This window comes from Pelodiscus sinensis, chromosome 7 (genome assembly GCF_052426305.1).
Source record: "Pelodiscus sinensis isolate ZL-2025 chromosome 7, ASM5242630v1, whole genome shotgun sequence".
In the NCBI taxonomy this organism is placed as follows: domain Eukaryota; kingdom Metazoa; phylum Chordata; order Testudines; family Trionychidae; genus Pelodiscus; species Pelodiscus sinensis.
In genome coordinates this window covers 50,951,444-50,972,895 of record NC_143058.1, presented here as the reverse complement: position 1 = coordinate 50,972,895, position 21,452 = coordinate 50,951,444, and the positions used below count along the sequence as shown (strand labels likewise).

Here is a 21,452-nt window from a genome sequence, read left to right as displayed (position 1 = left end):
TAGTCCTACCAGAAATTCTTGATTATAGGAGCAATCCCAAAACATATGAGCTAAAGAAGCATAACAGGAGTTATATTTCTAACAATGTTTATGTGGACCATTGCCTATGTGTGGACCAGAATATTTGGAAAAAAAAATCTTTTAGTTAATAGCCATAGGCCCCAGGCCATAGTTGTTGCTATTGTTGGGGTTTTTTTTACGTTAGATATAGTTGTAGTACAGTGGGTTGGACATAGATGTGTATCCAAATCTCTTTTCCAAACAACTCTTAAATTACCAACTCAATGTTTACTTAAAACAATAACACAATTAACTTAGTTATACATGATAGTCATGTTTTTGGACTGAAACCAATTGAACAGCACCGTCTTGTATTAGTGGAGTATCTGTGCCTGGATGTTTAAATACCAGAAACCCACAGTTAGACTATTCTTTTGTTAGGTGATAAAAGCAGGTGAATCTGTGGTAATGATACTGATGACAATACTAAATTTAAATAGTTTATTTCCTTTATTCACATTAAGTGAATGTGAATAGCTACAATGATTAATTAAAGGAAGTATTCCTAGCAGTGTATTATTAGACCAAAAAGTAATACTTCATAGGACCACGAGATCATTCCTGAAAGCCCATTAAGTTAACAGAAAGACTCCCACTGAGCTGAATGGGCTTTGGATTAGGCCCTTAATTCAAAAATTATAAAATTGAGAAACTGAAAAGAAGAAATTTTTAAAAGGTTGAATTAGTACCAACTAATTAATAATGTGTTTGTTCTTTTAGAATGTACCGAAGGACTTCTAACATGGTTGGTTTGGCTTACCCAGCAGAAGTGATAGTAACATTTAAGGTGAAAACAGTTTAGTTGTGTCATTTGAATATATTTGTATGTGTGTTGAATGACTTTTATGGATGCCTTTTCTGAAAGTATTATGAACATCTATGAGACTGCAGAAAGCGCTACATATAAGAGAAAAATTCACAAGTAGCATATGATTATATTTATTTTATCTCTATTTCATTAAGATATAATTAGAGCAATAGACAAATTTGAATAGAAAATTGCTTAATAAAAATTGAACTGTTGTGATTTTATCAACCCCAAATTATACTAGAAATCAGAGTCTCAGAGAGCAGTGCCTCTTTCCTTTTTTGGAGAGTAATCATATTGCATATAAATACAATATATACCTAAAAATAGCATATCTTAAGCAAGAAGATACAGGTTTAACCCCTCTAGTCTGACAACCTCTGTTCTGGCAACATCCATGGTCCGGTATGATTGTAGTTAGCTGAATGTCACTTATCGTGGGGGTGGCCAAGTTACCTGCAGTTTCATTAAGACTGTTTACAACCACCAGTCCTGTCAGTGTTCTGTGCTGTTATTTAGCTCTTATTTACTCCTAAATGTCTTCTAAGAGCCTGGTAAGCAGGGGAAGTGTTGGTAATGCTGCTACACAATATTGACCTCCCATGGTTCAGCACCAGTCAGGTCCTAAAGGTGCCAGAGTAGAGAGGCTCAACCTGTAGTATGTAACCTGTAACCCTATCAGACAAATGTTGTAATGTTCACCCTGATTTTTTAGATGTATGTATGACTTAGTCGATGCAAAAAAAAAAAAAAAACCCCACCACTGAACTTGGTGTGCAACAATGTATATGTGTAAAGATACTCATTGTGTAGTTGCTTGAAAGATCAGGACCTTAGTTTGTAAGCATGCAAAACACCTAGCAGTTGATGCCCCCAATTATATAGCTCAAGATACAAGTATTTTTACTAATAATTTTCCCAGTTAGGTTTGCTGTTAGTATTAGAATAGCTATTCATGAGAGTAACATGGAGAAAAAGAAGCCGGTGACTTTGGAGAAATAGATACTGCTTCAAATGCTTCCATTTATTAACTGGGACCTATTTAAATATATGAATGTGATTCTTCTCCTCCCCCCTCCCCCCGCATTCTGCAGGATGTTGATAAATGGTCATTTGATGTGTTTGCCCTAAATGAAGCAAGTGGAGAGCACAGTCTGAAATTCATGATGTATGAGCTGTTCACCCGATACGAACTTATCAGCCGTTTCAAGGTGAGAAGCATACCACAAAACTCAAATATAGAAATAAGAAATACAATAAATATTAAAAAAAAAACAGGCTATGGTTGAAATTATATTTTATTGAACAAATGAAAGGATGGAATTGCAACATTTAAAAGATATCACATATAGGACTTCTGATCATATACATTGTAATAACCATAAAGTTCCACCTCATGCTGACTACAGCCATTCTGCTGCTATTGGGATCTCGACAAAGACTGAAAGCTAAGCCGTTCTTTAGCTTTAGGATGGGAGGTCCTTAGTGCACAGCCGAGTACTGAAAAAAATGCATGGGTAGCTTGTGTCTTTATGAGTTAGAATCCTAACCTATGTCCGAGGCTTGAGAAGGAGACACTGTGCTGGTTGGGAGACAGTGGTCCTGAGCATTTGGGACACCCCTTAAAGATCACAATCTGTGGCCCTAAACCCTCACTCTGGTTTCCAACCAAATATTTTAGTTTTCACTTCCTCTTCTTGTTCTAAATTGTTTTGAAGCTATATTTTAAACACTAAAGGAGGCTGTGTTTCAGTGCTGCATGCGGGATGTTGCATGGCTTCACTCTTTCATATTTAGAAAGCACTTTGAGATGCTCCCCTGATGAGTGCTATCAAAGTGCACACTACTTTTTTTTAAAAAATATCATCATCATGACATTGAACTCTACTCTCACTGTCATTACGGAATCCCAGTTTTCAGTTTAATCACACAAAACTGCTATCAGTCTTGTCTTAGGAAAAATTGTAGTTAATTTCTGAAAAAAAAAGAGAGCTAGAATGCACCTGTATTTCACAACCCTTATTTTATGCACAGTGTGAGGCCTGATTGTGAGAGCAGGAAGCTACTGAGGTAAGAAACACCCTTTGTAAACCTGGTGTCATGGTCAGGTAACTGGGACTAAGATCTAGTCCAGTGGTCCCCAACCTTTAGAGGCTCCCAGGCACCCGGGGGGTGGGGCCACACATGTGCCAGGCGCCCAGGGGAAGGGCCGCGCATCCTGGGGCATGCCAGGGGCGGGGATGCCCTTACACCCGGCGCCGGCACGTGCCCCAGGGCCGGGGCCGCCCGAGCACCTTGTGCCGTGGGCCTGGGGCCGGCGCCGCTGCCCGAGCCGTGCGCCTGGGGCCAGCACCGGTGCTGCGCGCCCACTTGTGCCCCGGGGCTGGGGCCGCCCGAGCGCCGCGCACCAGGCGCCGGTGCATTTCGCGCGCCTGGGACCGGTGCCTCCAGTGCGCAGCGCACCGGGGGCGGGGCCAGCCCAGGTGGTCGGCAGGCGCACACAAATGCCCCGGCGGGTGCCATGGCGCCTGTGGGCACTGCGTTGGGGACCACTGATCTAGTCCTATACTAGTACTCTCCTATGTCATACTTTTGCTATGTGATTGACTTATGAGTTCCCACACACACACAGGGGGTACGTCTACACTACAGCGCTAATTCGAACTAACTTAGTTCGAATTAGTTAATTCGAACTAAGCTAATTCGAACTAGCACATCTAGAACTAAAAACTAGTTCGAATTAGCGTTTTGCTAATTCGAACTAGCGCGTCCACACTGATTGGACGCAGGGGGGCATTTAAGGGCGGCTGAAACCGGTTCTGGCAGGGCATCAGGTCAGTAGTTGCTTTGTGTGGCTGCTGTCTGAGGCTATCTGAGGCTCGAGCTTAAAGGGACCCCCCCGGACAGCCGGTTCTCAGCTTTTCCTGCTTGCTTGCCAACCTCGCCGAGGGACAGCAAAGCATTGGTCTCTGTGCCCGTCTGTGTCAGTGCTTCCCTTCAGGGGGGCCGCCGCAGGTGGCAACATGGAGCCACGGCTCACCCTGCACCTTCTGGTGCACGTTCTGGACTTGCTGCTGCAAGCCTGTCAGCAATGGCTCGAGGCTGCCTGGCACCACCTGGTGAACGTCAGCCCCCTGCCTCTCCGCCTGGCCGCCCTGGGGGCCGTGGAGGAGCCGTGGCAGCGCCCCAGAACCAGCGTGCCCCGCCGCGTCTGGCGTCTGGACACCAGCACCGACTGGTGGGACCGCATCGTCCTGGTGCGCTGGGAGGACCGACAGTGGACCCAGAACTTCAGGATGAGGAGGGACACCTTCCTGGAGCTCTGCAAGTGGCTCGCCCCTGCCCTGCGCAGAAGGGACACTCGCATGAGACCCGCCATCCCCCTCCAGAAGCGGGTGGCCATCGCCCTCTGGAAGCTCTCCACGCCGGACAGCTACCGATCCGTCGGGAACCAGTTCGGCGTGGGGAGATCCACCGTCGGAGCGGTGCTCATGCAGGTATGGCACTCGTCGGCCACCAAGCCAGGGGAGAGGGGGGCTGCAAAGAGGGGATGGCCTGCCCCAGGGACAAAGGGAGGGCAGGAGGAGGCAAAAGCGCCCCGCACCGGAGGGGTCAGGCTGTCCCGGCCGTACTAAACGCTGCCAGGGGGGTTGCTTCCGGGAGTGGGGCGCGGGGCACTGCCAGGGCACGAATGCTCCCAGCCACCCGGGCGCCCCACTGAATGGCGCTTTGCTGTGTCTCTCTCCGCAGGTGGTCAAGGCCATCAACCGGGTGCTGCTCCACAGGGTGGTCCGCCTCGCCGACCCGGAAGCCATCATCCGGGGATTTGGTGCCCTCGGCTTCCCCAAGTGCAGGGGGGCCATCGACAGGACGCACATCCCCATCCGTGCCCCGGAACACCAAGCGTCCCGGTACGTCAACCGCAAGGGGTACTTCTCCGTGATCCTGCAGGCCGTGTGTGACCACCGGGGACAGTTCACGGACATTAATGTGGGCTGGTCCAGCAAAGCACACGACACCCGGGTGTACCGCAACTCCTCCATGTGCCAGCGGCTGCAGGACGGGACCTTCTTCCCCGACCGCCACATCAGGGTCGGGGACGTGGACATGCCCGTGTGCCTGGTGGGAGATGCCGCCTACCCACTGCAGCCCTGGCTCATGAAGCCCTACACGGGGCACCTCCATCCCTCCCACCAGGCCTTCAATGCCAGGCTGACCAGAGCCCGCATCGTGGTGGAGGGGGCCTTCGGACGACTGAAAGCCCGCTTTCGATGCCTCCTCACCCGTCTGGACCTGGCCGAGCACAACATCCCTTCCGTGGTGGCAGCATGTTGTGTGCTCCACAATTTATGTGAGCGGAAGGGGGAGGCTTTCCTGCCAGCCTGGATGGCTGAGGCTGACCGCATGGCTGGACACTATGGTCAGCTCCGCACCGCCGCCATCCGGGAAGCCCAGCGGGGGGCCGTCCGGATCCGGGAAGCCCTGCGGGAGAGCTTCCTGGTGGAGGAGGAGGACTGACCTCTCCCTTGCATGCCCCACTGGGGCCTTCTTCCACCCTACCCCCCTTCCCCTTTCCCCTCCCTACCTACTGTACAATAAAGACACCTGTTTTTCAAACAAAAATGTCTGTTTATTTCACAGAACTGGGTGGGGGAAGGGAGGAATGAGGGTGGGAGAGGGGAGGGGGAAACCTGGGACGAGGGAGCTGGAAGGGGAGGGCAGGGAGGAAGGGAAAGGAAAGCTCAGGGGTGGGAGTCCGGCTGCCTCTCCCGTCTCACCACACTGCGGGTCCGGGGGCGTCGGTGGGAAATGGTTGTGGAGGGGGGGGGCAGGAGGGACAGTGGGTGTGGAGGAAGCAGGAGCGGAAGCAGGAGCGGGAGCAGGAGGGTGAGCAGGGGGAGCAGGAGGAGCAGGGGGAGCAGTGGGAGCAGGGGGAGGAGGAAATGGGAAGCGGTCGAGCAGGCTCTGGAGGTGGCCTCGCAGGGCACGGCCCTGCTCCTCCAGGGCCTCCAGACTCTTCCGGCGCAGCCTCAGGTCCTCCTGGACCCAGTGGTCCTGGGTGCGGAGCTGGTGGTCCATGAACCGGAGGTGCCGCCGCTGATACTCCTCCTCGTTCCTGGCTCTCCTGCTTGCCCGGGTACGGGCAGCTGCTGCAGGCGGTGTGGTGCGCCCTGCAGGCCCAGGTGCTGCAGCTGTGGTGCAACAAGACCAGCGGTCAATTACCCCAGGGGCCCAGGTGTGTGAAACCCAGCTCCCCTCTGCAAGGCCAGGGCCCCTGCAGAATCCCCAGCTGCTGCTCCTTGTTGGGCAAGGCCCAGGCGCACGGTCCCGGGGCTCTCTCTCGCCCCAGCCCCCCATACACATAAGGAGAACACGATGGTATTCACAGGTGGACGCCTCCCCGGCCTCAGATGACGCAGGCGAGCTGCTCTGTGGGGTGCCTCGGGGGTCCCGGGTCCCGGGCAGGCTGGCGGCAGGCTCCTGGCTCTCAGAGCCCTCCTCCTCCTCCTCCGTCTCCAGGAGCGGGCCCTCTGCTCCGGGGTCAATCATGTCCCGGGGGGCAGAGACCGCATGAGCCCCCAGGAGGCGGTCCAGGGCATGGAAGTGGGGGCAGGCCTCTGGGTCGGCCCCTAGCTGGCAGGCCCAGGAGTAGCACTGCCGCAGGTCTTTCACCTTGCAGCGGACCTGCTCCCGGCTGCGCTGGTGGCCCCTGGCGGCCAGGCTGGCAGCCATGCGGCCGTAGACAGCCGCGTTTCTGTGGCTAATGCGGAGATCGTGGACATTGGAGGCTTCCCCCCAAACCTCGATGAGGTCCACGATCTCCGCACTTGACCAAGCGGGCGCCCGCCTTTTGCGCCCCCGGGCAGGCTCCTGGGAGCCGCCAGGCTGGTCCTGGGGAGCAGTGGAGGGCTGGGAGCCCTCGGGTGGCTGGCTCATCCTGTGGCAGGTGCAGGGTCTGCTGGCATGTGTGCTTGCAGCCTTGCAACTGGCACAAACTGTGTAGCCAGCCCGTGGCCCTTTAAGGGCTCTGGGGCCGGGAGGGGGGCAACAGAGTTTCCCTGGTGTTGGCCAGAGTGGCCACCAGGGAAACCTGGGAAGCCTTAGCCTCCCACTAGTTCGAATTAAGGGTCTACACAGCCCTTAATTCGAACTAGCTAGTTCGAACTAGGCTTAATCCTCGTAAAATGAGGTTTACCTAGTTCGAACTAAGCACTCCATTAGTTCGAACTTAATTCGAACTAACAGAGCGCTAGTGTAGCACCTAGGAAAGTTAGTTCGAACTAACGTCCGTTAGTTCGAACTATGTAGTGTAGACATACCCAGGGTGTATTTCCCTACTGCACCTTTTTGGGTATAGCTTACTCCGTTTTATATGCTGGTCTTACATTGTACATAGTGTAACTGGGGAATGAGTCATAGAGGGACCAGGTGCAGAGCAGTTGTATAGCTATATGAGCAGGCTATAGTCATTTTAAACTTTACCAATTTGCCCCCTCACTTTGTCTTTGTGCACTGGTGTACCCTGTGTGTTAATTTGTGTTGTATTTATGATACCATTGCTTTTGGAACTGTTGCAAGAGCAACATAGTTTATTATTCTGATGTTTGTTTCTCACAGATCCCTGTCCCCAGTCTTATTTCATTTGCAGAGGCTCTGGAGGTTGGTTATAGCAAGTACAAAAATCCATACCACAATCTGATCCATGCAGCTGATGTTACCCAAACTGTGCATTACATAATGCTTCATACTGGCATCATGGTAAGAACTACTTCAGAATGAGAAAAGTTTCTCAAACTCACTGTTGTATTGGTATCTAAATAGGTGTTGATATGTAGGCTTAATGTCCTACATATGTCAATGATTTTAAAGGGAGCTTTCTCTGGAGATGGCCTCAAACTTGGGAACTGGTTCTGAACCTCATGTCTTTATAGAGGTTACATGAAAATCACAGGTATAGTTGCAATCGAAATTGGGGACTCAAAATCTAAGGATATGTCTACACTTGCAGCCTATTTCGGAATAGGGTTGCAAATGTCAGCATTCAGAATTGCAAATCCAGCCCGGGATTTAAATATCCCGTGCTTGATTTGCATCTTCCCGGCCGGGCACCATTTTTGAAATTTACAAGCCCGAAATAACTGCCTTCATCTACACGCGGCAGTGAAATGGGCATTCGAAATAAAGCCCTATTTCGAACTACCTGTTATGCCTCTTGCAATGAGGTTTAACAGGTAGTTCGAAATAGGGCTTTATTTCAAATGCCCATTTCACTGCCGCGTGTAGATGAGGGCAGTTATTCCGGGTTTGTAAATTTCAAAAATGGCGCCTGGCCAGGAAGATGCAAATCAATCACAGGATATTTAAATCCCAGGCTTGATTTGCAATTCTGAATGCCTACATTTGCAGCCCTATTCTGAAATAGGCTGCAAGTGTAGACATACATAACGTAAATGAGAATTTTGACAAATTTCTAATACTTGGTTTTGTTGTGTGGGCCATTCTGCAGAAAGATTTAAGCTGCATACCATAATGCGAATCTCAATCAGAATCTGAGGTTTTGGTGTGGGGCCATTTCTAGGCACTGGGAGAAGGATCAAGCCCAATGACAAAGCAAAGTTTGGTCTTAAGAGTGTAGGCAAACTTGATTTACTTTCAGAAGTATCTAAAGTATCAAGTATTTATTTCCAATACTGTAAAGTTTAACAGTAGTGCATCTTACAAAGTGCGGGTCACATTCTGCTGTCTTTTCTCAGGTAGAATTCCCACTGGTGTCACCGAGAGCGGTGACTTCAATTCTCACCCTGAGTGATTATTTACTGCATGCATGTAATTAATGAAAGACATTATTGACACTGTATACATACGAAAACTAGAAGTGCTGCAGCCTGCCAAGCAAAATTATCTTTTCGGTGTCATCAGAAAATAAAATTTCCTATTGTTGCCATTGTCCTACAATGTTTTAATGTCAGGAGTTCTGTTCATGTATTGATGACATGCACTAAGAGGCTGAATCAGGAGACTGTCCCATGGTTAGGACTCTAGCCTGGAACTCAGCATACCCAAAGCTGGCCCACAACATTTTGGCACCTGAGGTGGGGAGCTCAAATGATGCCCTCATGCCCCTTCACTGCACCAGCAGCAGACACCATTTTCTACACTCTGGGTCCTAGTGGCACCCTCCCGCCCCCAGTCTGGGACCTGAGGTGGCGGCCTCAGTTTGCCTCATGGTAAGGCCAGGCCTGAGCATACCCAGCTTCAGTTCCTTGTTCCACTTAACACTTCCTGTCAGACCTTGCACCAGTCACTTTGTCCTTCTACAGTTCAGTTCCCCATCCGTAAAATGGGAATAATATTAGTACTTCCCTTCCTTACAGGTGTGAGGAGAATAAATACATTTAGAAGATAGTGAGGTGATGAAGGCCACAAAAGTACCTTGTGTAGCTAGCTAGTGCCACGTCAGTTTGGGGAGCTTGACAGCACAATGCACAAATGTTATGTTTATCTTCTTGTGCTTCTGTCACTTCATTAACTTGTAGCCTTATTTACCTGATGAGAATGACACACTATACTGCTCCCAAGCTAATTGCTTTCACAGCATGCATCCCTTCTAGTGCCTTTTTCTACCCCACGCTTCTCTCTGATGTGTGCCTAGAATATTTTACCCACCTTTGATGTATTTCTATAACGGATGCCCACAGCAGTGGATTTATCAGTCGAGGCATGTCATTTGTAGTCTTTCTGTGTTTTCTCTAGCTTGTGGGACTGATACATAGAATGCCAAACCTTACAGAGCACTGATCATATTTTGTCCCTGTACACCTCTCTGGGCCATGGATTAAACAAGATAGAATAAAGCTAGGTTTTAGAAACCCCTGAACTTTGAATGCTTTTAACTGAAGGCATACATTTGAGCAGTGTTAGTTTTACAAATCTCCAGAGAATTGCTGTTTTCCAGTTTGCCAAAAGCCTAAGCAGTAAAAATTCTCTTTTCCCAACTGTAGTATTTATTAAATGCCTCCCCACCCCACCAAAAGAGAGAGAGAAGAAAAAAAACCCACTTATGCTATTGGACCACTAGAGTTACGGAATTAAAGAAATAAAAAATAAATCATACTAATTAGTGGAAATGAGGTAGGTTTAGAAGCTAAAATAGGAAAAGAACAACTTAAAAATTACTTAGAAAAGTTAGATGTCTTCAAATCGCCAAGGCCTGATGAAATGCAGCCTATTGGTCAACTTTAAAAAGTAATGGAATTCAGGAGAGATTCCAGAAGACTGGAAAAGGGCAAATATAGTATCCATCTAGAAAGAAAGGATATAAGAACAACCCAGGAAACTACAGATAGGTTAGCTTAACTTCTGTGCCAAGAAAGATAATGGAGCAAATAATTAAGCAATTCATCTGCAAACATCTAGAAGATAATAAGGTAATAGCATGTATTTGTAGAGAACAAATCTGGTCAAATCAATCTGATAGCTTTCTTTGATAGGGTAACAAATCTTGTAGATAAGGGAGAAGAGGTGGGTGTGGCATACCTAGACTTTAGTAAAGCGTTTGATACAGTCTCACAAAACCTTCTTATCAACAAACTAAGAAAATACAACTTAGATGGAGCTACTACAAGGTGGTTGCATAACTGTTTGGATAACTGTTCTCAGAGAGTAGTTATTACGAGTTCACAATCATGCTGGAAGGGCATAAAAGGTGGGGTTCCGCAGGGGTCTGGTTTGGGACTGGTTCTCTTCAATATCTTAGATAGTGACGTAGACATTATATTTACTGAGTTTGCAGATAATACCAAGCTGGGAGGGGTTGCAAGTGCTTTGGAGGATAGGGTCATAAATCAAAATGATCTGGACAAACTGGAGAAATAGACTGAGGTAAATAGAATAAAGTTTAATAGGAACAAATGCAATGGACTCCACTTAGGAAGGAACAATCAATTTCACACATACAGAATGGGAAGTGGTTGTCTAGGAAGGAGTACTGCAGAAAGGAATCTAGGGCTCATAGTGGACCACAAGCTAAATATGAGTCAACAGTGTGACACTTGCAAAAAAAAGCAAACATGATTCTGGGATGCATTGATAAGGATGTTGTGAACAAGACACGAGAAGTCATTTTTCAGCTCTACTCTGCACTGATTTGGCCTTCGTGTTGTGTATTAGTCTCTGAGTATTGAGTATTGTGTCCATTTCTGGGCACCACATTTCAAGGTTGATGTGAAGAAATTGGAGAAGGTCAAGAGAAGAGCAACAAAAATGATTAATGGTCTAGAAAACATGACCTATGAGGTAAGACTGAAAGAAATGGGCTTGTTTAGTTTAGAAAAGAGGTGATAGAGAGGGGACATAATAGCAGTTTTCAAGTATCTAAAAGGGTGTTACAAAGAGGAGGAAGAAAAAATTGTTCTCCTAGGCCTCTGATGATAGGACAAGAAGCAATGGGCTTAAACTGCAGCAAGGGAGGTTTAGGATGGACATTAGGAAAAACTCCCTAATTGTGAGTGTGTTTAAACAGTGGAATAAATTGCCTAGGGAGGTTATAAAATCTCCATCACTGGAGATAAGTAAGTGCAATTTGGATAGACATCTATCAGGTATGATCTAGATGGTACCTGGTACTGCCCTAAAGACAGATGACTGGACTTGATGTTCTCTTGAGATACCTTCCAGTTCTAGTGTTCTATGATTCTAAGATTAATTCACCCAGAGTAAACATACAATGGAATCTGTTATCCAAAACTTTCAGATAATAAGAGAAGCTGCTATCTTAATCCAGTCCTTGGACTCATAGGGTATGTCTACACTTGCACTTTTTTTTTGAGAAAGGGATGCAAATGAAGACATTCAAAATTGCAAATGAAGACGTGATTTAAATATCTCACGCTTCATTTGCATAATTGCATTATGGTGCTATTTTGAAATAGTGCTATTTTTAAAAAAAATGCAGAGTAGATGCAGTTATTTCGGGAGAAGGCCCTTCCCTCGAAATAACTCTTTAACAGTTATTTTGAGGGAAGGGTGTTCTCCCGAAATAACCGTATCCGCACGATGTTTGTTATTTCGAAATAGCGCCATAACGCAATTATGCAAATGAAGCACGGGATATTTAAATCCTGGCTTCATTTGCAATTTTGAATGTCTTCATTTGCATCCCTCTCTCGAAAGAGGGTGCAAGTGTAGATATACCCTCACTGAAGATCATGGCATGGGGTAATTCTAATATCTGAAATCAGAGTCAAATAACAGATAAAAATCTCTCCCAAGCCATAATATAGCTCAAATAGCTGAATACCCATCAGAGGAAGTAAACGCTAACAAGGTCAATGTGTCACACCCAGCCAGGTGCCTATTATATATACAAAGTCAAGGATCATGGATAATGGAGAATTAGTCTCTGATCTTGTATTAAACCACCTGAACTGAAGGGTAGGCTCAATATTATCTGAAGTCTTCTGTGACTCAACTCCTGATGAGATAAGTGGGATTACAATTAGGAACCAATTAATCTGATCTCCGCCCCCCGAAACACATTCTTGTGGAATGCAGAAAATTGGATGGGAACTCTAAAGTCATACTGTGTTTTTCTTTTTAATCTTATGAACAGTGATCAAAGTGGAGAACAAATATTCTGAATCTTCTCCCACCATTAAAAGTGTAGTGACACTCAAACTTTCTTACATTTCCCACCACAACATTTTTTTAATTTTTTTGTCCCACTCCAAGCAAAGAAAAGAGAATGACTGATATAACCATCTTTCCTGTACTAATCATCACCTATCTTGTCCCATCTAGCTCATGTCTTATATTAAAACAAATGTTTGGAAGCTTTATGCTTTGTATTTCAGTCTGCTGAAGGGATCATGTATATATTATCTGAATATTTGACTGAATAACATGTGTTTAATAGCTACGATATTTGTCAGCATACAGTTCCACACAAAATTTGTCTGCAGTCCAGAGACACCTTTGCAAGAAATTCTCTACTAATTATAGAAGGATTTTCCAGAAACTATTTTGGTTTCTAAAAATTATTTGGAGAAAAGAAGCTTAAAGACGGTTTTCTTTTTAGCTTCAGTTGCTAATAATTTATTAGTTTGTATTTAGATATTCTGTTGAAAACGTTGTGGAAGTCATTCCCAGCTTTCACTCTAATTTTTAAAATACAAAATACTGTGGAGGTTTCTGCTTATAATACAGTAAAACCTGTGTTATCTGGCACACTCAGGGATTAGAGTGTTTCGGTTATCTAAAAATTCCGGTTATCTGAGGGTCCCATCAACCTAGGAAAAACCAATGGACAATAATAGTAAAACTCACATTTTTAATATTGGTAGTTTTGTAGTGTCAGGCAGTTGGTCTCACATTTCTATTTTGAATTAAAGATGATTAGTACTTCTTAAATAAAAAATGGTTAAGACAATCATGGTAAACCAATTCAGACCTGTGCCCCTGAAGATGTGACAGTATTGTGGCTACGGGCAATGCCGGTTAACAAAGTTTTCTGGTTAACAAAGTGCCGGATAACAAAGGTTACACTGTACTTTCTGTTATTCCTTAAATGTAAATCTACATAGTTTCACTGGGAGTCTCAACATTCAAATAGTCTTACTTTGTCTAAGTATATCCTCCTTTGCTGTTCTTACAAAACTAGTGAACTTTGATTGGCTGTTTTCATCCTTATGAAACAATCTGTAATACTCATACTCAGGCATCTTATGAAACAGTACTTGTATCTTCTATGACACAAACCTTGTGTGCCATAATAATAAGAGTGGGTGAGCAGGTATGTTATGTGTCAAATCCAAAGTGACCTTCAATTGAGTGCAAAATACAACATTGGTGTAATAAATTTTACATTGTATTTTGCCAAATCAGACACATGACTTTGTGAGGTTTATTTGTGGTTGTTAGTAGATTTATATTGAGATGGAATACATTTCGTGTAGACTGAGTAAATGTGTTATGCAAGACAACAGAATATATCCTGTGTCTTTAGAAAGGCATTGCTCAGAAGAGTAGCAGATAGTAAGTAAAAATATATAAAAAGTTGATAAGTATACCAAGCAGATCTCAGTTTTATACAATACTACCATTCTAATATGGCAGTATATTAACTATAGGAAGAAAAAAATACCAGTTTCAAAATTTCAGGATTGGTAAAGCCTGTGTTTAATGTTGATGTTGTACATGGAAAACCACTGTGCATTGTTAGTTTGAGAGTCAGACCTTACACTAAGTGGGAAAATACAACTGTAACTTAATACCATGTTTTATGTATAGTTTATTTCACAGGAGACAAACATTGGCAGGCTGACAAAAGACCTCATGTTCCAACCCTCTGCCAGATTTATCACACAGGCTTTTATCAAATAATAAATAATTTACTTAATTTTCTGAACATACAAGTTTTACTTTGCTGTTGTACATAAAGGGCTCACGTTGCTCCCAATGAAGTCAACAGAAGCTGAAGGATACTCTCAAAGTGTACAATGCTTTGTGATTTTCAAGATTTTATGACTCGGTAGGAAAAAAAGAGTAAGGTTTAATTAAGCTACATGTAGAAACTTTTCAATGATGTAATATCACAGTTAAGCTATTTTACAAAATGTGACTGAATTTTGCTTCTATTCACTAGCACTGGCTCACAGAACTGGAAATCTTAGCTATGATCTTTGCAGCTGCAGTCCATGATTATGAGCATACTGGGACCACAAACAATTTCCATATTCAGACAAGGTAAGCACCCTTCATCTTGTGATATCCTGTCTGAATGCAGCTGTTGCAGCATGATCTAGAATAAAGGGAGGAAAAGGAAGGCAATTTAGTGGCTTAGCTGTTTAGTGCCATTGGCTGGGGTCAAGATAATACCTTGGTACATGAAAGAGGAAAGTGAGGAATTCTTGGCATTCATTCAGCAAGAAATGCTTCACCTGACCAGCAATTTCTCAACATTAAAGTTCTGCTTCCTAAAATGTTTTGCTTCTTTGGATACTGGTGGTAGTCAGCTTTGCAACCCTTACTTACCCACGTCATCCCTGATCATGTGAGTGGCCTCTTTGGCTTCGACACAGTTAATGAAATTACTCATGTGAGCAAAGAGTGCATATGAGAATAAGGATCCCAGGATCTGGTTGCATAGCTTTGAAGTGAAATCTTCACGTTTGGCTGCTCATTGATATGCAAGGGGTCATTGCAAAATACTTGGAACATGACAAGGATGCCAGCTGTACAGAATATTTCTGATTCTTCTTCTTCTCACTATGCTTCGTACCCACTCCCTTTCTTTTTGTTATTTCGGCCTTAGTAGCTTCCTTTTAATATCCCATTTGGGTATATGTTTGAAGTAGGTCTCCCCATTCCTGCCACCCTCCTCCATATAGCTCCTTAAATGCTACTTCCCCTGCAATAGTATCACCATATCCATCTAAACTGTTACTTCAGTGTGTCATATTTGTTGTTGATATTAAGTTGCAAGATCCTTGTGACAGAGGAGGACATTTTCAAAAGCAAATGGCAATTAGGCTTCTGAAAATGGGTGATTTTTAAGGTGCCTTCCTCAGCCTATTTTGGAGAATCCCTACTGTGTTCACTAGAGTCCACTGGCAAGAGCACTGGATTGAGAGTCAGCAGCCCTGCGTTCTAGTCCATGCTCTGCTTTGCTATAGGATTTTGAAAGTCTCAAGCTTCCTCCATGTGAAATGGGGTTTATCTTACAAAAATATTTTCAGATCTACAAATGAATAGCACTGTAAGTGAAAATGTAATGCTAATGCACTAGGGAACAGGTATAAAAGGCATGCCCTGTCTTCCTTAATTTCGAAATAGGGGATGCAGGTGATGTTGAGCCTCTCATAAAAGGGCATATGAAGAAATATAATATTATGATGATTAATAATGATGATGATAATAAAAGTAATAATTTAATTGACTGAAATATATTGTTGCCAAAAGGCCTATAGAATTTAAAAGCATGTTGGGCTGCACTGAACAACTAAATTATTTCCATCACTGTATTTTTCACAATGAACAGAAGTGGTCTTCTACTCACCTCAGGCTATGCTGCCTGCCAATGGTAGGCTTTAAACTGCATAGGGGCTGCATACAGAGTAGTCAGCTGATGAATGGTTTGATAAATTAGGTGAGGAATAAATTCCATGTGGGTAGCTAAATTATTAGTGAAAGCCCTTTTCCTCTTCAACATACTGCTGCATTCACACAGTCCAGCTAAAAATAAGTTGTATCACTTCAATCAGTTGTTCTAAGTTTAAGCTGCTTTTCTATTTTAGTCTTTTGTATTTTTTTGAAGTACTGCAAAAATGGAAAATAAATTAAGCTGTGAGTTTTACAGTTAAATGCTTACTATTACATATTTGTTTTCTGATATGGCACTATCTTCCATTGTAATTGAATCTGACCCTAAAAAAGACATCTATTTGCTTATCCTCCTGTTTCTCTTGCTTCAAAGAGGCAGAAAAAATATTCTTACAGTCATGTCAAATTTCCACACTGGTTAAAACAATCATGATTAGCTATGTGGATCAAAAAGTGTGCTTCACAAAAATGCCTGATTAGCCAATCATAGCTTTTTCCCATTGTGTCATTAAAAGACTGGACATAAACATTGTTATTTAGGTAGCTTATGATTTGTTACTTAATGAACAAACTTTCCAATCCTGCTTTACTTCTGTGGTTTCCCTGATGCCATGCTATGCACAAGTGGTTAGCTTGGATTTTTTTTAATAGTACTCATTGTTTCAAAGAGTACATTCCCACCTTGTTACCCTTGGAGCTAGTAGAAGAGCTAAATCATGATAGCTATAGCACTTCAGAATAGTAGGTCACCTGTCTTCTATTATAGAGTTCTAAGTATCATGGAGGGTCTTAATAATTGACTTTTGGGGGATAATTTTGATGCCAGGTGGGCTATAAGGAACATGTCTTCCCAGCATGCCTGCCACCTCATCTACTGGGACCCAAGGAGGACACTGTTGAGATTTTATCATCCCAGTCCTGAAGGATGTTCTGACCAGGCCAGAGAGATTAACACTGTCAATTCCACAGGCTGAGGGTGTGATGTAGTGGGGGTACCTGGCTGGTTTCTATGCTGCTGGCCCTGGGGTAACCCCCACTGGCTGCCGTGGGTACCACGACCCAGCAAAACAGGATGAGTCACTATGCCAACCGGTATGGCCAGACACCCCCCATGAGGAGGAACAAAGGAAGGTGGAATGCTGCCCTGGCTGGGGGGCAGGGCTGGAAGAGAGTGGGTTAGTGGCTGGCTGGGAGCATGAAGGAGACAGCCTAGGGAAAGGGGCTGGAGTTTAGGGGCCCAGTCTCCCCCATCTCAAGGTGGCCTGAGGCATCCTAGCCCAGCTCTGTGACCAGACTACATCTGTGCTGTGCTGTAACCTGGAGTGGCAATAAACTTCCTCTATTCCACCGGCTGGTGCAGTCTGTTTGTGCCATTTCGGGGTGCAGGAGACGGGGGACCCCCAACGCACCGTCACAGAGGGTAAATCCTGAATGTCACCTGAAATGTGAGACGTAGGTTCCTGCTGTCACTTCCTCCCTCAAGTGTCATTTTTCCTTATCCCTTATTTCTTATCTTTCCTCTCTCTCTCTCTCTTTTCCTTTCTGTTTAATAATTGTTGGGCTTAGAAGGCCAAGGCTGCATGGCTGCCCTACACTCCTTTCAACTTCAGTAACAATAGGGCAGAATCAAACATACAGCAGCGTCATTAACCAGACCGCCCGACTACGCACCTCAATTCTGACATTTTCTAACTCTTGTGTGCTTAATATTCTGTGTGTGTGTGAGAGAGAGGGAGCGAGCGAGAGAGAGATTTTTCTAGTTTTGTTTTTCCATGAATTGGAACCATGCAGGGCATGGGTTCTGAGCAGGGTGAGACTTTAGATTCACAACACAGGCTTCTGCCACTTGAGCTTACAGAGTAATTAACAGCAGCTAAAGGTTGCCATTCTCTGTGTGAGCTGGCCATTAGAGGGAGATGAGGCATGTATTTTTTCCAGAAGGTTTCAAAACTATTTGCAGACAGCAAAGGAATTCTGGGCCATATCACATTAATTACATATTACAAAGAGAAAATGATGACACATCCAAAATCTGGTCCTTGCTCTATGTAGTAGATAATATGGTGAGTATGTTTAATAGCACATTGTTTTTATTATGAGGAATTATCTGTGAGGTTTTATTTTCAGACCCCTACCCACTAAGAAGACATAAATATTACGTTAAACTAAAGAAAAAGACCCATTAGTGACAACATAACCTTTTTCTCTCTATTTTCTAACATCGGTGTCTTCTTCCCATACCTCTTTTACACCTAGGTCAGATGTGGCAATTTTGTACAATGATCGCTCTGTGCTTGAAAACCATCATGTAAGTGCTGCTTACAGACTTATGCAAGAGGAAGACATGAACATCCTGGCAAACTTAAGCAAAGATGACTGGAGGTAAGAGTTATTGGGACATTAAGATGACTACAATAAATAAAATGGGCAGGTATTCTCCTGTGCACTTCATTTTGGGTACATCTACACATTGACTTGGGGCTGGCATTTCCAGCTTGAGGACACATGCTCATGCTAACTTTCTTTGAGGTCCACTTTTGTTCCTCCATTCTAGCTCATCTCATCTGAGTATGTACCCATTCAAGACCCATACTACATACTCAGGGCAGCTAATCTGTCCTGCTGTCATGGCTTCATTCTGTTTTTAGCAAGGTGCTAACTCTGAGAGCTAGGGCAAGTATGTCTCCTCAAGTTCATACCACCAGCCTGAGGTTTAGAAATGCCTTTTGAGTTCTAGCTGAAACTGAAGAAGCCTTGGAAATGGAAGCATTTATGTGCATTGGAACTTAGTATTTAAAAAGATTATCAGAATTGGAACTGACATTTCACAATAACTTGAACCACAATATCATAAATGATAATTTTCAGGACTGCCTTGAGGTCTTCCATTATTAAGAAGATTGCAGTGGTGTGCAACAGTGCTTGCAGAGCAGACAAAACACAAGCCTCCCGTGTTTCTGTTGATATAGCTAGAAGTATCCCTAAAATGTCTAATCGGTAGCTGTGTTGTGGTATCACTGGCAGATGTGCTGCACCTGGAGAACGTTGCTTCTGTGAGTGGGGTCACTAAAGAGAGAGAGCCAAATTTTGTTCACCATTATATCTGAACAATCTATTTGTCTCATTGGACTTGCATGATGTGAGAACAGAGCTTGGCCCAGCATGCACAAAAAGCTTCAGTACTGGCCCAGACTGGAACCTTTCTGTGTAACACTTTCTTATTTGCATGTATTCTTTTATTTCCTTTTTGGCAATTGCTAGACAATTCAATTGCATGTTGCTTATTTCAGAGATGGAATATGTAAAACTGGCTTATAGACACTCAAGGTTTTAATATTTAACAATATAAGGAATTAAAACCTATTGATTTATAATCAATTAATTATCCTTAATTGTTGCAGGCCCCTTTGTACATACAGTATTTTTTTTGCTCTCTGTAACTAAGGCAGACTGCTAAATGTTTTTGATTTTTTTTCTCTCAGAGCATACAGCACTCATTCGTTATTCTTAAATTCTTTAAATGAATTCAGTTCTTGCCAAAGATCAGTAGCTCTAGAAGCTGATTTTAAACATGTGGAATGAGAGTATTATCTTACCCATGCTCCCTTTCCCAGTGTGACTTAACCTTGTTCTGGAAGCTTCTACCGTCTCTCAGATTGAAAGGATATTTCAGCCTCTGTGATCTCTCCACTTAGACTGACGCTGAATATGAAGTCTCAGAGGGGTAGTCATGTTAGTCTGTAACTTAAAAAAAATTCCTCAGAGACAAACAAATATCTATATCTATATCTATATATCATGAGCTTTCATGGGCACAACCTACTTCTTCGGATGAGTGAAGCAAAAGGGTCAGAACCTCCAAATTTAAAGAAAGGAGGAGTGGAGGAAAAAACCCCTGTCAATTGTAATGCTCGGGCTAAATGAGATGAATAGAGTGGGCTGTAAGTGTCCCATACTTAGCTTTTGATGTCATTTGGGTGTTTATTATAATGGTCCATCCAGTTCATGTCTTTGTTCAGTCCCTGGGAGGTGGTGTCAAATTTGCATATGAAAGCCAGTTCTGCAGTCTCTCTCTGTAGTTGGTTCCTGAAATTACTTTGTAAAAGAATGCCTACTTTTAAATCCATTAATGAGTGCCTGGGCAGGTTAAAATGTTGCCCCCAACAGATTCTGTGTGTTGCCATTTCGAATATCTGAGTTGTGTCCATTAATCCTTTGTCATAAAGACTGTTCAATTTAACCAAAATACATGGCAGAAGGGCATTGCTAGCACTTGATGGCTTAGATCACATTAGGGGATGTGCGGTTGAATATGAAGAAAGTGATAGTTTTTTAGGGATGTAGACTAGCTAGCAAATAACTTTCAGATACTGATGCTTTTCAGCCCCCATCAATATGGGTCATGTAGAATCTTTATGCCATTTACCTGAATACATGGAGTAAGTAACTAAACCTTTTATTTTTATTTTTTTTATATTTGAAAAAAATATTATTTTAATTTTTTTCCGGAGGGATTTTATCCTAGATAGAGGTTTGTCACGTTCATTAATATGCTATTTACATACCTATAGAGACATAGGACTAGAAATTGGTTTAGCTGTACTGTGGTCAATAAAGGACAAGGGCAAAGATGCCTCTGTGCTTCCCTTTTCCTTGGGGTCACCAAGGACTATGTAAGTCCCCAACCTAAATCAGTGCAATTTAAATACTGCCTGAATTTACACCCAGTTGCCCCCATCTGAGGCCACTCTAGCAGTCTAGGATCAATAGGGCTCAGTGCATCCCAACCACTCTTCTTTCCTTAGGTGGCTGGAGTGGGGAGATGGCAATAAAGCAGGGTCAGAGTCCCTATAACAGCAGAAGATTCCCCAGTGCTGTGACTAGTCTACAGAACCCATATCTGCACTGGCAGACTGGAGCAGAGCAGGTCTCAGGACCTGGGCTATAGCTGTGAAGATTTGGTAGCATATATATGTATTTCTAAAATGTTCATGTCTACCAAGACTGATCTATCTTCATAGTGACTTTCCTTGCTTTTCATGCTGCACTGTACTAAATGTATCTCCTTTATGCGCTCTCTCTCTCTCTCTATGGCATGCTTTAGTGCTAATTTAGTGTGCTCTTTTATAAGTTGTTCCGCTACTCTCCAATTGTGCTTGCATTTGCTTTTGAAATTCCTTTAATTGTGACTTATTCTGTATTTCGTGAATGAATTTATTTTGGTGGTGCTATAGCATAGATATTTGTACCAGAAATTCTTTATATGGACAGTTGCACAGTGCTCAGATTCTGCCCGTTGTGATGCTTGTGCAACCCATTTAAAGCCAGCTACGTTGCATGGAAGCTGTAGGGGGCAGAAATTTGTCCCTTTTAATGTGAGTATAATATATTTTATTTAATAGAGGCAGGAACCCTAATGATTACATTTAAGTAGGCATCATCAACTGTGAAGGCTTCTGAAAATTCTGCTAAGATATCACCAATA

The 21,452-nt window shown here is 43.7% G+C and overlaps 1 protein-coding gene across 5 annotated transcripts in view; it reads left to right on the top strand.

Moving 5' to 3' along the window:
- The window catches only part of PDE1A (phosphodiesterase 1A), a 289,140-nt gene that overhangs the window by 210,575 nt on the left and 57,113 nt on the right, over positions 1–21,452 (top strand). For all 5 annotated transcript variants that reach the window (XM_075933755.2, XM_089779787.1, XM_025183938.3 and 2 more), the window contains 5 exons: positions 781–847; positions 1,963–2,079; positions 7,487–7,627; positions 14,511–14,611; positions 18,224–18,349. In XM_075933755.2, the coding sequence (XP_075789870.1) occupies positions 781–847; positions 1,963–2,079; positions 7,487–7,627; positions 14,511–14,611; positions 18,224–18,349 (552 nt within the window). The remainder of the gene's footprint in view (positions 1–780; positions 848–1,962; positions 2,080–7,486; positions 7,628–14,510; positions 14,612–18,223; positions 18,350–21,452) is intronic.